Genomic DNA, 13477 nt, shown 5'->3' with positions numbered 1-13477 from the left:
TAAATGATTTCCCCATATAAATAATCGAAGCAAGAACTTGAAAATGTCTTATAAATCTAGTCAACAAAGCCTGCAGTAGGCTGTGCACTGGACAAATGTGGATGACATTATTTCAATAAAGTAGAAATACAAGCTGGGAGAAACGACGTGTCCCGTGGTGATGATATGGGTAAACTACAGTGATTAGTATTGCCATCACCCGGGTGGGTGAGTCATGTTGTACCGGTATGTGTTCCATAATACAGCCATGCAAAATAACAGCTATGATGACAAGCTGTCGAGCTGACGGAAACAGAGCCGATGCGCGTACACGTGCACACACACACACACACACACACACACACACACACACACACACACACACACACACACACACACACACACACACACACACACACACACACACACACACACACACACACACACAGTTTATTCACCGCACCAGAGAGAGAGAGAGAGAGAGACGGGCGCTTCTGTCCAGTTTTTCACCACACCACTATGCTTCACTGTGTGAATGTTAAGGAATGAGTGAGGGCGAGGCGATGACTTTATAAACGTTATGCTGAAAATGCGGGGATTGTGAAATGACTGAAATCAAGCGAGCCCCACATATATATTTTATATGTGTGCGGAAATATGCGATTAAGATTTTAATTTGTAGCGAGTAACGAGGTGTCAATTGTAATGTAGCAGATTAAAAGTACGATATTTTTCCTTGTAAATGTAACGAAGTAAAAAAGTACAGAAAAAGAAAAATACTCAATAAAAGTACAAATTCTCAAAAATTGTACTTAAGTACAGTAACGAAGTAATTGTACATACATTGTTACATAATTGTTACTTTACACCACTGGCTACCAGTGCTGGGGAAGCTACTTGCAGGTGTATTGAACTAAGCTACCAGTTGCTCTATTTTAAATGAAGCTTCACTGCACTGAACCCCAGGAAATGCCGCAAACTAAGGAAAGCTACAGCAAGTTTACTACTTCATTCCAAGTCGTGGGCAGGCGGGCACACACGCACGCACAGACACGCGCACACGCACACACACACACACACTCACACTCACACTCACACTCACACTCACACTCACACTCACACACACACACACACACACACACACACACACACACACACACACACACACACACACACACACACACACACACACACACACCATTAATGGCTAAACGGGGTATGATCTATTTATTCCCATTCAGATTCAGAGATGTCCCATTGATATTCTTACAACTCCTAAATTCTATTTGTGGTGTAAACATTTCTCAGGTGACACTATCCCCACCCAGTATGACCCCACGTCACCCAGTATAACAACAAGAACAAGCCTCGGCGTATCACAGCCAGAATACCTTGTTGACCCCTGGCTCTATAACCACAAACAGAGTGAGTCTGTTGACCACAATTAGCAAATACACAGCAAACAAGAAAATGGAATTACTGTTGGCAGCTAACCAAACTGATATCATAGGATAGGGCTGGCAGTGCCAATATTTACTAGAGAGCTTCACGGTCCTTGGCAGTGCCCTGTCTTTCCTGGACACCATGCCTGCCAACTGGGAAGCAATCTGTCTCCCTAATGCAACATACAGTAGCTGTGGTCCTGTGCACACATAATGTGCACATTATGGGCCTGATTCATTAAAAAGAAATACGCCACCGTTACACTGTGGCGGAAACAGATATCGTATTTATCCGTCCGATCAAGCTACGTTGAGATGACGAGTTATTCAGAGAGCGGTGTGTACCACGGTGCGCTGGCGTATCGCAGGTGTATGTCATACTGAATGCAGCGCGTGCAAAGTGATCGGAAAAGCACCCGACAACCTCATTTGCATTGATCCACGCCCCATATCGCACCATAAAAGGATTCAAGCATGACTCAGCAGACAGCAGTTTGGTCTGTCAAAAAAATAAAAAAGGCTTTGCAGCCGCAGACTATGCGGCTTCACAGCCGCGGTCACTGCTGCTATGAATATAGCCCGCACTCTATTAATGTAATAATTCTACACATGTAGGAGCAGGACAGTTAGGGCTTTTATGTTATGTCGTTTTTGCACCATTGTATATTACCACTGTAGGCTACTATATGTACAAACTGACATCAATCCATCAAAGGACACCAAAGGAAATTATAATTATATTGCTTCAGCGGAGCACGCACCGTTGTAAGTTACAACGGTGCATGCGTGCTCCGCTGAAGCAATATAATTATAATTTATTGAATTAAGTTCGGGACCAAGGCGGGTGCTCACACCTTTGCAGTCAGAGGTAAAACATATCCGATATTTAAAATTTTGGATATATGTCAATGCAAAAGTCATCTTTTGAGAGAGAGAGAGAGAGAGAGGGGGGGAGGGGGGCATGGTTTGCGCGATAAAGAACAGTATAGCCTATACATTCATAAGTGAATAATTATAGGCCTAAACCTCGTAGGCCTGGGATCATCTTGTCTGAAGAAATTATAATCCAGTGAGTTTATCCAGTGAGTTAAACTATTCTGTGTGTGGCATCCATGCATGTGATCAATATCAATATACATGATTATAAAGTCTTTCCGTCATATTTGTGAACAAGCGCGAGTGGAGGTGAGCTGGCTTAAAACTATGATATGACTGGCTGACTTTCAAACACGCTGATGCCATTCATTAGGCTTCTATTTTTTATATAGGGCTATATATAGCCCTATTCATTTTCCAATGTGAATCGGATCGGCTGTCTGCCCCCCCCCCCCACCCCACACACACACACACACACACACACACACACACACACACACACACACACACACACACACACACACACACACACACACACACACACACACACACACACACACACACACACACACACACACACACACACCGACCGACAGTCAACTGACTCAAGGAGCTCCGTAACAAAACAATTTATTAGGCCTGCCGCCTACTGCAGGCATTACTACACTAAACAATGTTGGATTCGTAGTGCAAAATGCAGATAAGCCTATATGTTCTTATTATAATTGTGAGTTTGTTTTTTAACATGCGCGAGAGCCAATCTACAAGCTCACAACGCGTTGCACTGCGAGTAGAAAGCTGTCAAGTGAGAAGCACAATCGCGCATGCTATAGTGATATCCTAATAAATAAATAAAAATGTGTCGGGCTTGCAGGGGCAGTTTCTGTATGGGAAATGCATGCATTTAGGCATACAAGTGCACTCAGCTTTTATTATATAGGCTATCATTTATTTTGTGCTGATCGACCAATATGTTGGGGACACATGCCTATATATTTTATCTGAGATTTGGGAACAATTTATTGATTCAGCATGAAGACTAAAGCCTTCTGAATAAATCTATACGCAGTGTATGCTTCCGCAAATTTCTCCGCCACCTAAAGACGTCCCGTAGGATTTGACGGAGTTTCCGACCAACCTACGTGAGCGTCAAGTTCACGGCCATTTCCATGAATTCCAAATTAATGTGGGAAATCCACGTAAATGCCTTTCCGCTAGCTTCACGTCATGTTATCATCGTAAACGCCGTTGTGAATCAGGCCCCATGTGTGCACAGGACACATTATGGAGACAAATGCTCAGTATATTATACTGAGCATACACAATATATATGATTACCGTCTTAGCGATTTGGATGCAAGACACCCCTTGTGAAACCTTCATCAGTTGTTGGAAGGCTTAAAAAAGACTTACACATGAAAACAAATTGCCCTGGAACCTAGGCTTCCCGTTTCCCGTTTTGTTGTTGAAGTAGATTTAATAGACTAAATCTGGGATTAAAGCATCCAATTGCATTCCCATGCTCTGTCTAATGGTGTGTACTATTTTGAACATGTACTGCGACTAAAAGTGAAATGTTTCCTCACTGCTTCCTGTCTATTATGTTAAAACATTTTAAGAAACAGGTTTTGCCACACTTTCAGGCAATAAAGTCAAACAAACTTTATTGCCTGAAAGTGTGACACAACGTTGAATAACTAAAAATGAGATGCTGTCCTTTTTTCTCTCTCAGTTAAAAAGTACCAGTTTTGTCTAACATCATATTCTGTTGATGGGAACCCCCACCCTCAAAAGGGTAGGGTCCCACCTGACTGACTGAATGGATGGGAAAAGAAGAGTGAATTTAGCTATAAATCGTAAATGAAGTGACATTGTCTTCATAAACCATACTAGCAAACAACGCCCAAAATATACAACAGATGAACAAAATTTGTGAATGACAAAAATGTCAGATTTAGCTTTTGCTTGCCATCCAAATCCCTGCAACTCCCCCCCAGCCCGTCAACAAAACCGCCTTTAATCAGGAACATCCTCTAACATTACATTCCAGTCTGGCTGACTTACCAGCAAAGCAATGCTGGCTGGCAAGCTGAACTGATGCACAGGAGGAGATGCGCTGATAGTGACCTTGTCACATCCTCCCCTAGGCAGCCCAGATGTCAGTACAACCATACTAGGGATGGAAGCAAATGTGCAAAGTAATGGCAGCAGAGTGCAATGAAGTGGTATAGCCCAATACAAAAGAACAGCGGTAGGAAAAACAGGACAAATAATTATACCAGAGCTCAGTTACAACATGTTTATTATTTGATTATGTCTGTAGATATTGGGCTTCAACTCAACCGGGTCTGTTCCAGTTGGATTGTAAAGGTTTGGTGGGCACTACCAGAGAAACCAAATCAAATTGATTAATGTTCAGTTCAGAAAACAAATTACCCCTGTTGTGGAAGCATGGATGAATGAGGCAGACATGGTAATTGAAGCATGATATGTTACAGTACGTTTGAAAAACCAGTACGATGGAAAATAATTTTCTATCGTACTGGCCCTAGCCCAGGTGGCTAGGGCCCCCCGGTGGCTATGGCCACCCGGTGGCTAGGGCCCCCCGTGGCTATGGCCACCCGGTGGCAAGGCCCCCCCGGTGGCTAGGGCCCCCCGTGGCTATGGCCACCCGGTGGCAAGGCCCCCCGGTGGCTAGGGCCCCCCGTGGCTAGGGCCCCCCGTGGCTATGGCCACCCGGTGGCAAGGCCCCCCCGGTGGCTAGGGCCACCGGGTTAAACCATATACTTAGTAAAACAGACCTGAGTTGCAACTGTACTTGGGATTCTCTTTTTTCACCCTACACCTCTAATCATCCAAATCTCTTTGCCTAAAAAATATTATATATTATATATTTTTGGTGAACGTTCTCCCCACAATAGGGAGGTTGGGGTTCAAGTTAAATATACAGTAGGTCAACCGTTGCACCCACAGACTGTCTGTGTCCCTTTTATGTCCATATCCTTTATCTGTACATGGATCCCTGATGTCTCATATACAGGTACACCCAGCGATGTGGTGGCTTCCTGATAGGGTCCTTCGTTGTTTGTTTTGGTTAAGGTCAGCTTCCGTAGCATTATGCCAACTGTTTGTTCTAGGACCAGCAATAATACCGTTGGAAAGGCTGTGACCTTTTCTTGAGTTTATTTTAAATACATTAGAATTTCTATCGCTCATCCACTGCTGTAAATTGTTTTTTAGTTGAAAGGTCACATTTGTTTGTTTGCTAAAAATACGATGCTGTGCTGTGGAAATTACCGGATATATTCATTGTGTGAGCTGGGTGGGAGCACATTAACCTTTCATAAAAGAAAAGCTACTCTTCTGATTTCATGGAAATCCATGAAAGGTACTGAAAACGTGGGGGAGGCTTTTGAATTTGTGTATACATGTAGATATGTGCAACATATGTGTGTGTAAAGTTTGTGTTTCAGTGTGTGTGTGTGTGTGTGTGTGTGTGTGTGTGTGTGTGGGTGTGTGTGTGTGTGTGTGTGTGTGTGTGTGTGTGTGTGTGTGTGCAACTGTAAATCTTGGTGAATGACAGAAGGTGTGTGTGCGTGTTTTTGTGTGTCATGATGAAGACCTGTTGACCTTACCTGCCAGACCACTGACTCCATGCGGTCAGCTGTGGTAGACAGGCAGACACTCAACACAATGGTGTGAGAGCAGGAGGTCACGATGCTGGCAATGATGGCGTCTCGCATTGAGAAGGGCAGCATAGTGTACACCACAAACACAATGAACAGGAAGAATGACACCTGTGGTGGGGAGGAGAGAGAGAGAGAGAGAGAGAGAGGTTTGTTTATTTGTCACACTCTCATACACATATGTGCAATGAACTGCTGGTGTGGCAGACTGTGCTAACAATGTCCACAATATATAACACAAACTAAATGAACAAGATATGAGTAAAAGTGTGTACAATGTTTTACGTGTAGAAAATTCGGTAAATACCATATATGGTGCAACCAGAGGAAAATATACGTATTTCTTTAATGAACAAGAGCAGTGTGTTGAAGTCGGTGGCACGAACGGTTCTTGAGATACGTGGATTACAGACGTACGTACACACAGAGACTTGGCGTATTAATATATCGATTAGGAACCAAGACACAGAAGGATGACCAAAGTATATATATACAGAGAGGGGGGAAAAGTGGTCATAGAACAGAGGAATAGAGAAATGTGAAAAATAGAAGGTGAGACGAGAGAGAAAGAAAGAAAGATGAGAGTGAGTGGATGGAAGTGGCACAGGGGGTGAGTGTTTGAGAGGGAGCTACTGTAGTTTGCCTATTTTTGGTGAAGAGATTTAGTGTAGGGCGTTGGACATTGGACCTCAAAGGTATTTTGAAGGACCATGATGGATCTAAACTATGTGCATGAGGGTTAACCTCACGTCTACAACAATTCACCCAGTGACGAGACAATTCTTCTGAAATCCAGTCTGTTTTGCCTGCATGGGGGGGGGGGGGGGGGCTCTGTGTTTCTCGTGCGTCTTTAAACCATGCTTCAACACGTTTATAAAGTAAGTGTTTTTTGCACACGCAAAGTTTACAACGGACATTAACATACTTGGCATCTTTGACAGACAAGAATGCAAAATAATACCGATACATTTCTCTGTCATGGTCCGTCTTTCTGTCTGTTGTTGTTTGGAAGTGAAGCGACTGTGAGTGTGATGTGACGGTCGCCTAGACGCATACGCTACGTCATAGCAGATCTACAAGCTACAATGCATCTCTGTTTTTACCCGTTGATAGCTTGTAGATCTGTTCTATTTTAGCATGCCATGCAACAGCCATCTACTATGAATGCATAACTCAACGAATGAACAAAAACAAATGACGCTCATTTGTAACTTAGTGAAAGTAAGGAGTAATGAAGCGTGTTTTGGCGGAGTAAATAGTACTATTTCTGTAATATAATTAATCATTCTTTATATAATTCTTTATACTACTCGTTACTGGAAAAAGTAATAATATTACAGTAATATGTAACTAGTTACTGCCCAATACTGTCCCCTTCTACAGGGTCCACTTCTACATGTGTTGGTTAATACAGCATCACACTAATTTGCACCGTATCCATATTTTACACACACACACACACACACACACACACACACACACACACACCATCAGTCTGGGTTTATAGCTCCACCAGTGCCATGCTGAAAACGTTTGGGAACCACTGCTTTGGTCTAGGGGACCCCGGCCATCCATGTAGATATACTGTAGGATTTAAGCCATTGTCAGATCTTTACAGACAGTGTTGTGTTGACATTGCTGCAGGGTACGGAACCACATGACTTAGTACGTCTGAACACTGCTCTCTAAAATGCAGTTTATTTATAGCTCCACCAGTGCCATGCTGAAAGGAATAAAAGAGGGTCACGTTGGGTGAGGGACCGTGGTATGTCATGATGTGTTAAATACAACTCTGAATGGAGTTTGTGGTTCCATCTCCCTAGTAGTCTACACTCATGTTCCTGTATATCTACACACCTATCTGAATGAAGCAAAAATAAACAACAAAACTGCCTAAAAAAATACCCTAACCATTTGTCTGTACTGGCTGTGGGGGGATTTTCCTCAATAAACATCTATTCTATTCTAATTCTCAGCCACTTTCAACCTGGCATCTATTTTGACCATGTCAGTACAGGTGAACATAAAAAAAAAATCCAAGCGCTTTACAAAAAGTATAAAGGTAACACAATAACACTACTAAGATGGTACTGACTTGGCTAGCATTAAATCCTCAAGCATGGCCTTCTGAAGCCTACAGTAAGTGCCCGGGCCAGGCCGCAAATGCCAGATTACCCGAGTATTAGGAACAACCATGATACTGTGGCTCTATCTGAGCCTCTGAGGCGGCGGACTGCCTCATAGTACACATCTGAAATGGAACTAAGAGCTGGGCCTTTAAACGTCATCAATAAAACCATAAAATCAATTCTGACACATGTAATAGACCAGCACACTTTATGGCTTAGTGGTTAACCTATTTTTGACTACTGCTGCACTGCTTGATAATTTGTCTCCACACACTCCATCCAATATTTGAACTGTCTTTTGAGCTTATCTTTATCCTCAAAACACTACAGTTATGCCTCTACCAGAATGTACTGCAGAGGCACTAGGCCCTCATTTATCAATTGAGTGTAAAATCTGCCCCAAATTCGAGTGTAGGTTTCGTAGTACACCCACGTCGCCACAGCATTTATAAAGTGATCGCAAACAGCTGATCCTTCCTTAATTTCGTTCCGACGTTAATAAATGTGACGGCTGAAATCTATCTGGCACGCCCTATGAAATCAAGCCTCGCCCTCGTTTTTGCGACATGGACAATTGCAGTACGACCTTGGAAACCATAGTTTCATGACGAAAAAAGTAAATAAAAACATTTCATCACCCCCCCTCTCATACACACAGACGCACTCACGCACGCACACGCAACTTGCAAGCAACTGTCACTGTGTGTTGTTAGTTGTATATACAATTATTAAAGTGTTTATTCATTTAATATACAACACGATTAGTGAACGAAGACCTGAACCTGTGATTCTGTGAAGCATTAATTAAACATACCGGTATGCGCTCATCTCATGCAAAACACTGTTTAAATGGCTTAAGCATCTAACTTGCAACATTGTTTTTAATTGCGCAATTTTAAGTGCTTGTAAAGTTGGTAATCTCCTACCAATTTCATATGACACAAAGACACATCGTTACTGTAGGCCTATTCCTTCTTTTCTTTACATGCAGCCGGTAGCCCATATACATACAGTTTTATATTAACATTTTAGGAGTGAATACATAAGTTTCGATGCCTGTGACAGCCTCTCAGCTGGTCAAACAATGCTGCTCCGCTGTTCTACGACAGAAAAACAGGTGAGGACAAAGCGTACGACAGCTCCCAACGTGATTTTTGTCCTGGTCACGTTCAAGTTCAAGGTTTTGCGGAAATGGTAATTGCCGAAATAATAATTTCGGTAATTTCGGTGTGCACCCATATTTTGTCGTACGCCGCTTTGATAAATGAGGGCCATAATGTTTTCTAAAACCCAGCCAACTTATGTTCAACATCTGTTAGCGTGACTAACTTAAAGCCTACTGGCTGATGATGATGGGTCCATTGCTAGGTCGTTTGAGTTGACAGCTAGCTTGCAGAGACCTATGGTAATAATATAACCAATCCAAAGTATCAGGAGCAGTGGACGCTATGAGGGTAGCGCCCTTCAGGGACACTTCAGACACTATACAGTATAGGCTGCAGGCCACTGGTGGCCGGGATGCGTGGGTATTGCACACAGAGCTGCTCATTGCCTAGATCAAAGTTATAAATTATAATGCGAAGTTGCAAACTTAACCTACACAAGAAATCAGATGAAGCGTTTTTACATAATTTACATAAAATCCCATATAAATTGAGAAAGCCTGATTGTTCAAAAATGGGGCTTTGTGGAGACAGAAAATACATAGGGGAGCCTAAAAATGGAAAAAGTCAAATTTCATGTTAAGTAAAATATGCACTTGTTCTTTAAGTTATGCACAAAAGACTGTTGTGACGAAAAGAGAGTTGAGCCAGAAGGCAAAGCTCTCTGTATACCAAGCAATCTTCGTTCCTACTCTCACCTATAGATTAGTCATGAAGTGTGGGTCATGACCGAAAGAATAAGGTTGCGAATACAAGCGGCCAAAATCAGTTCGGGTGACTGGCATCTCCCTTAGAGATAGGGTGAGAAGTTCAGTCACACGAGAGAGACTCGGAGTAGAGACGCTGCTTCTTCGCCTGGAAAGGAGCCAGCTTAGGTGGTTCGGCCATCTGGTTAGGATGCCTCTCGGGCGTCTCCCAATAGGGAGGTCCTTCAGGCACGTCCCACTGGGAGGAGACCCCGGGGCAGACCAAGGCACAGTTGGAGGAAACACATCGACTCACTGGCCTCGGAACATCTCGGGATCCCCCAGGAGGAAGTCACTAATGTTGCTCTGGAGAGGTACCCAGACGTACCTCTCCAGAGCAACATTAGTGACTTATCAAGAACACTCTGGTGGAGCTGTTGCCCTCCGACCCGACTACGGATAAGCGGGTTGTAGATGGATGGATGAAAATAACGTGTCAGGAACAAGGCCAATGGAAAGACTATACAATATTCTCCTTGGATTTGTTAATGTTGTTAATGAGAAATGTATGCACTGATTCATACAAGTAATTAGCAACTGACTTCCTGACCCATGGGAGAGATGATAATTCTCGTAGAATATCATCTAACATGCCAACATAATTTACTAAGAGTCTAGCGTGCTTTCCTTTATTAATGTTCTAAAATCCAATGTTGCTAATTGAATTATGAATAGCAGGATAATACTATAGCAGGATAATGGAAGGGGCTTTTTTTAGGCGTGAGGCAGTCATAAAGCAGTGAGGCGCTCCATTCACTGTGGGCAAGGCAAGTAAATAAGTATCCTGGACAGGGCTTTTTCATGGTCAGACCATCACTGAACATTAATCTCCACCACAGACCCATGGATAATTTTCTTGATAAGGACCTGGAGTAAGGTTCATAAAACGAATTACACAGATGGAATGTCTGATTACTTCAAGCTTTAAGTCCAGTGTCATTGCAGATATGTGTTTACAGACAGATATTTACAGTGGGGGCTGGGGTGCGTGTGTGCGTGCAAGCATATACTAGTATGTGTTTTATTTTTTGTGTAGGTAAATGCACAAGTATAAGCAGTATATGCATGTACTGTGCAGTGTGTTTGTGTGCATGTGTATTCATTTCATTCCATTCAACCCTATATGAGGGCCTGGTATAGTCTTTGCATTTCCAGCTAAATGCACGGTACAAGGGATCACATCTCAGGGCTGACGGCTGACAGTCAGATATTGACATGAAGTGCTAGTATTTTCAAATTGGCCTTCCTGACTACAGCCTCTGTAACGTTTTTGAAAAACCTTTTCAGAGAAACAAATTGATTCTGCCAACCATAAATCAAGCAAATAACTAGACACTTTTACACATCCAATGCAAGGCAGTAATGTCAATAATGTTGCCTACTGTGTAAGGTACAGAGACGGAATGGGTAGTCAATTTAGTTTAGCTTTTGAGCAGGCAGTGGAGATAGTCTCACAGAGCCGAATCAACGGGCAAGCAGGACGAGTGCATGTGATATCTAACCCATTAAGACCTAGGGCCGATTCTACAAAATATTCCTTCTAAACCAGTAGTGCTCACACTCACTCAATATTCACGCTCTATCATGAGAGAATATTCGTAATATTCATAATATTCAAAGAACGTTTCAATGGGCAAAGGTCTTCACACCCTTCTTTTTCTTCTTTCCTTATAATTTTTATCCCACAATTTAGCAACCCAGTTTTTTCACCCAGTGCCAATTATCTAATGTAATCCTGGGCGCTACACTTCCTCTGCCAAACTGGGGGGGGGCAGCGGACTGACCTCATGCCTCCTTCTATGCATGAGGAGACCAAGCTGCTTCTTTTCACCTGACAGGGGGGGAATTTCCCTGGCCGGACGTAGCGCGTGGAAGGATCACGTTATTACGACCAGTTCCTTTCCCCTCCATCAGGCGCCCCGGCCGGCCAGGGGGAGGTAGTTTTAGAGACCAGGATTACTGCATGTTTTTGTGAGGGTACCTACCCTAGGGGACACGAGGAGAACATGCAAACTCCACACAGAAAGGCCTTTTTCACACCTTGCCGAACTGCAAACTGCTTCTCTTCAATTTCTCCTCCAATGTGCTTGTGATTGCATTTGGTCTTTTATTAAACATAAAGTCTACCTACATCTGTCATCAGCCATTACTTCAAATAATTTTCTTCACAGCATTATTGCAAGATCAAGATTATGGTATCACCTCTCCTATTTGCCTGTTCCATCACTCCTTGTTAGTGCCAACCTGTCTACCCTCCCTCCTGCCTGACTAGTTTCACTTAGTGAGGGACAGTTTTTACATTTTTAGTTTAGTTTTAAGTAACATCTTATTTGCCATAGAAGAGCAACACCTTTTCCATGTACACCCCATTATGAAGGAACAGTACTCCTAGCCTAACAGAGACACTCAGGCACGCACAGAGACAGACAGACAGACAGACAGACAGGGGGAGAGAGAGACTGGGGGAGAGAGAGACTGGGGGAGAGAGAGGGGAGAGAGAGGGGAGAGATAGGGGGAGAGAGAGACTGGGGGAGAGAGAGACAGGGGGAGAGAGAGACAGGGGGGGAGAGACAGAGAGAGAGACAGACAGGGGGGGAGAGAGAGACAGGGGGAGAGAGAGGAGGGGGAGAGAGAGACTGGGGGAGAGAGAGGGGAGAGAGAGGGGGAGAGAGAGACTGGGGGAGAGAGAGACAGAGGGAGAGAGAGAGAGACAGACAGGGGGAGAGAGAGACAGGGGGAAAGAGAGGAGGGGGAGAGAGAGACTGGGGGAGAGAGAGGGGAGAGAGAGGGGGAGAGAGAGACTGGGGGAGAGAGAGACAGGGGGAGAGAGAGAGACAGGGGGGGAGAGAGAGAGAGAGAGAGAGAGAGAGAGACAGACAGACAGGGGGAGAGAGAGACAGGGGAGAGAGAGGAGGGGGAGAGAGAGACTGGGGGAGATAGAGACAGGGGAGAGAGAGACAGGGGGAGAGAGAGACTGGGGGAGAGAGAGGGGAGAGAGAGGGGGAGAGAGAGACTGGGGGAGAGAGAGACAGGGGGAGAGAGACAGGGGGAGAGAGAGACTGGGGGAGAGAGAGACTGGGGGAGAGAGAGGGGAGAGAGAGGGGGAGAGAGAGACTGGGGGAGAGAGAGACAGGGGGAGAGAGAGACAGGGGGAGAGAGAGAGAGAGAGAGAGAGAGAGACAGACAGGGGGAGAGAGAGACAGGGGGAGAGAGAGGAGGGGGAGAGAGAGACTGGGGGAGATAGAGACAGGGGGAGAGAGAGACAGGGGGAGAGAGAGAGACAGACAGGGGGAGAGAGAGACAGGAGGAGAGAGAGACAGGGGGAGAGAGAGACAGGGGCCAGGAGAGCAAGGGCAGGGGCTGGCCCACAAAGATAAGACCCTTCCCTGCTGTCAGCATCAAGGGAAGGCTGTAGTTGGGATAAGCATCCAATTGATTCCAGAGCTGAAAGGGAAA

The 13477-nt window shown here is 44.3% G+C and overlaps 1 protein-coding gene across 4 annotated transcripts in view; it reads right to left on the bottom strand.

Annotated features, from left to right (window-relative positions):
* adcy2a (adenylate cyclase 2a) overlaps window positions 1-13477 on the bottom strand; it is a gene marked incomplete at its 5' end in the record, with an annotated part of 106300 nt that overhangs the window by 69089 nt on the left and 23734 nt on the right. For all 4 annotated transcript variants that reach the window (XM_080767230.1, XM_080767232.1, XM_080767233.1 and 1 more), the window contains one exon: window positions 5933-6094. In XM_080767230.1, coding sequence (XP_080623356.1) covers window positions 5933-6094 — 162 coding nt within the window. The remainder of the gene's footprint in view (window positions 1-5932; window positions 6095-13477) is intronic.

Source organism: Protomyctophum bolini, assembly GCF_963924005.1.
Source record: "Protomyctophum bolini genome assembly, chromosome: 7".
In the NCBI taxonomy this organism is placed as follows: domain Eukaryota; kingdom Metazoa; phylum Chordata; class Actinopteri; order Myctophiformes; family Myctophidae; genus Protomyctophum; species Protomyctophum bolini.
Note: the sequence above shows the minus strand (reverse complement) of the source record. Positions and strands in the feature narration are given on the sequence as shown.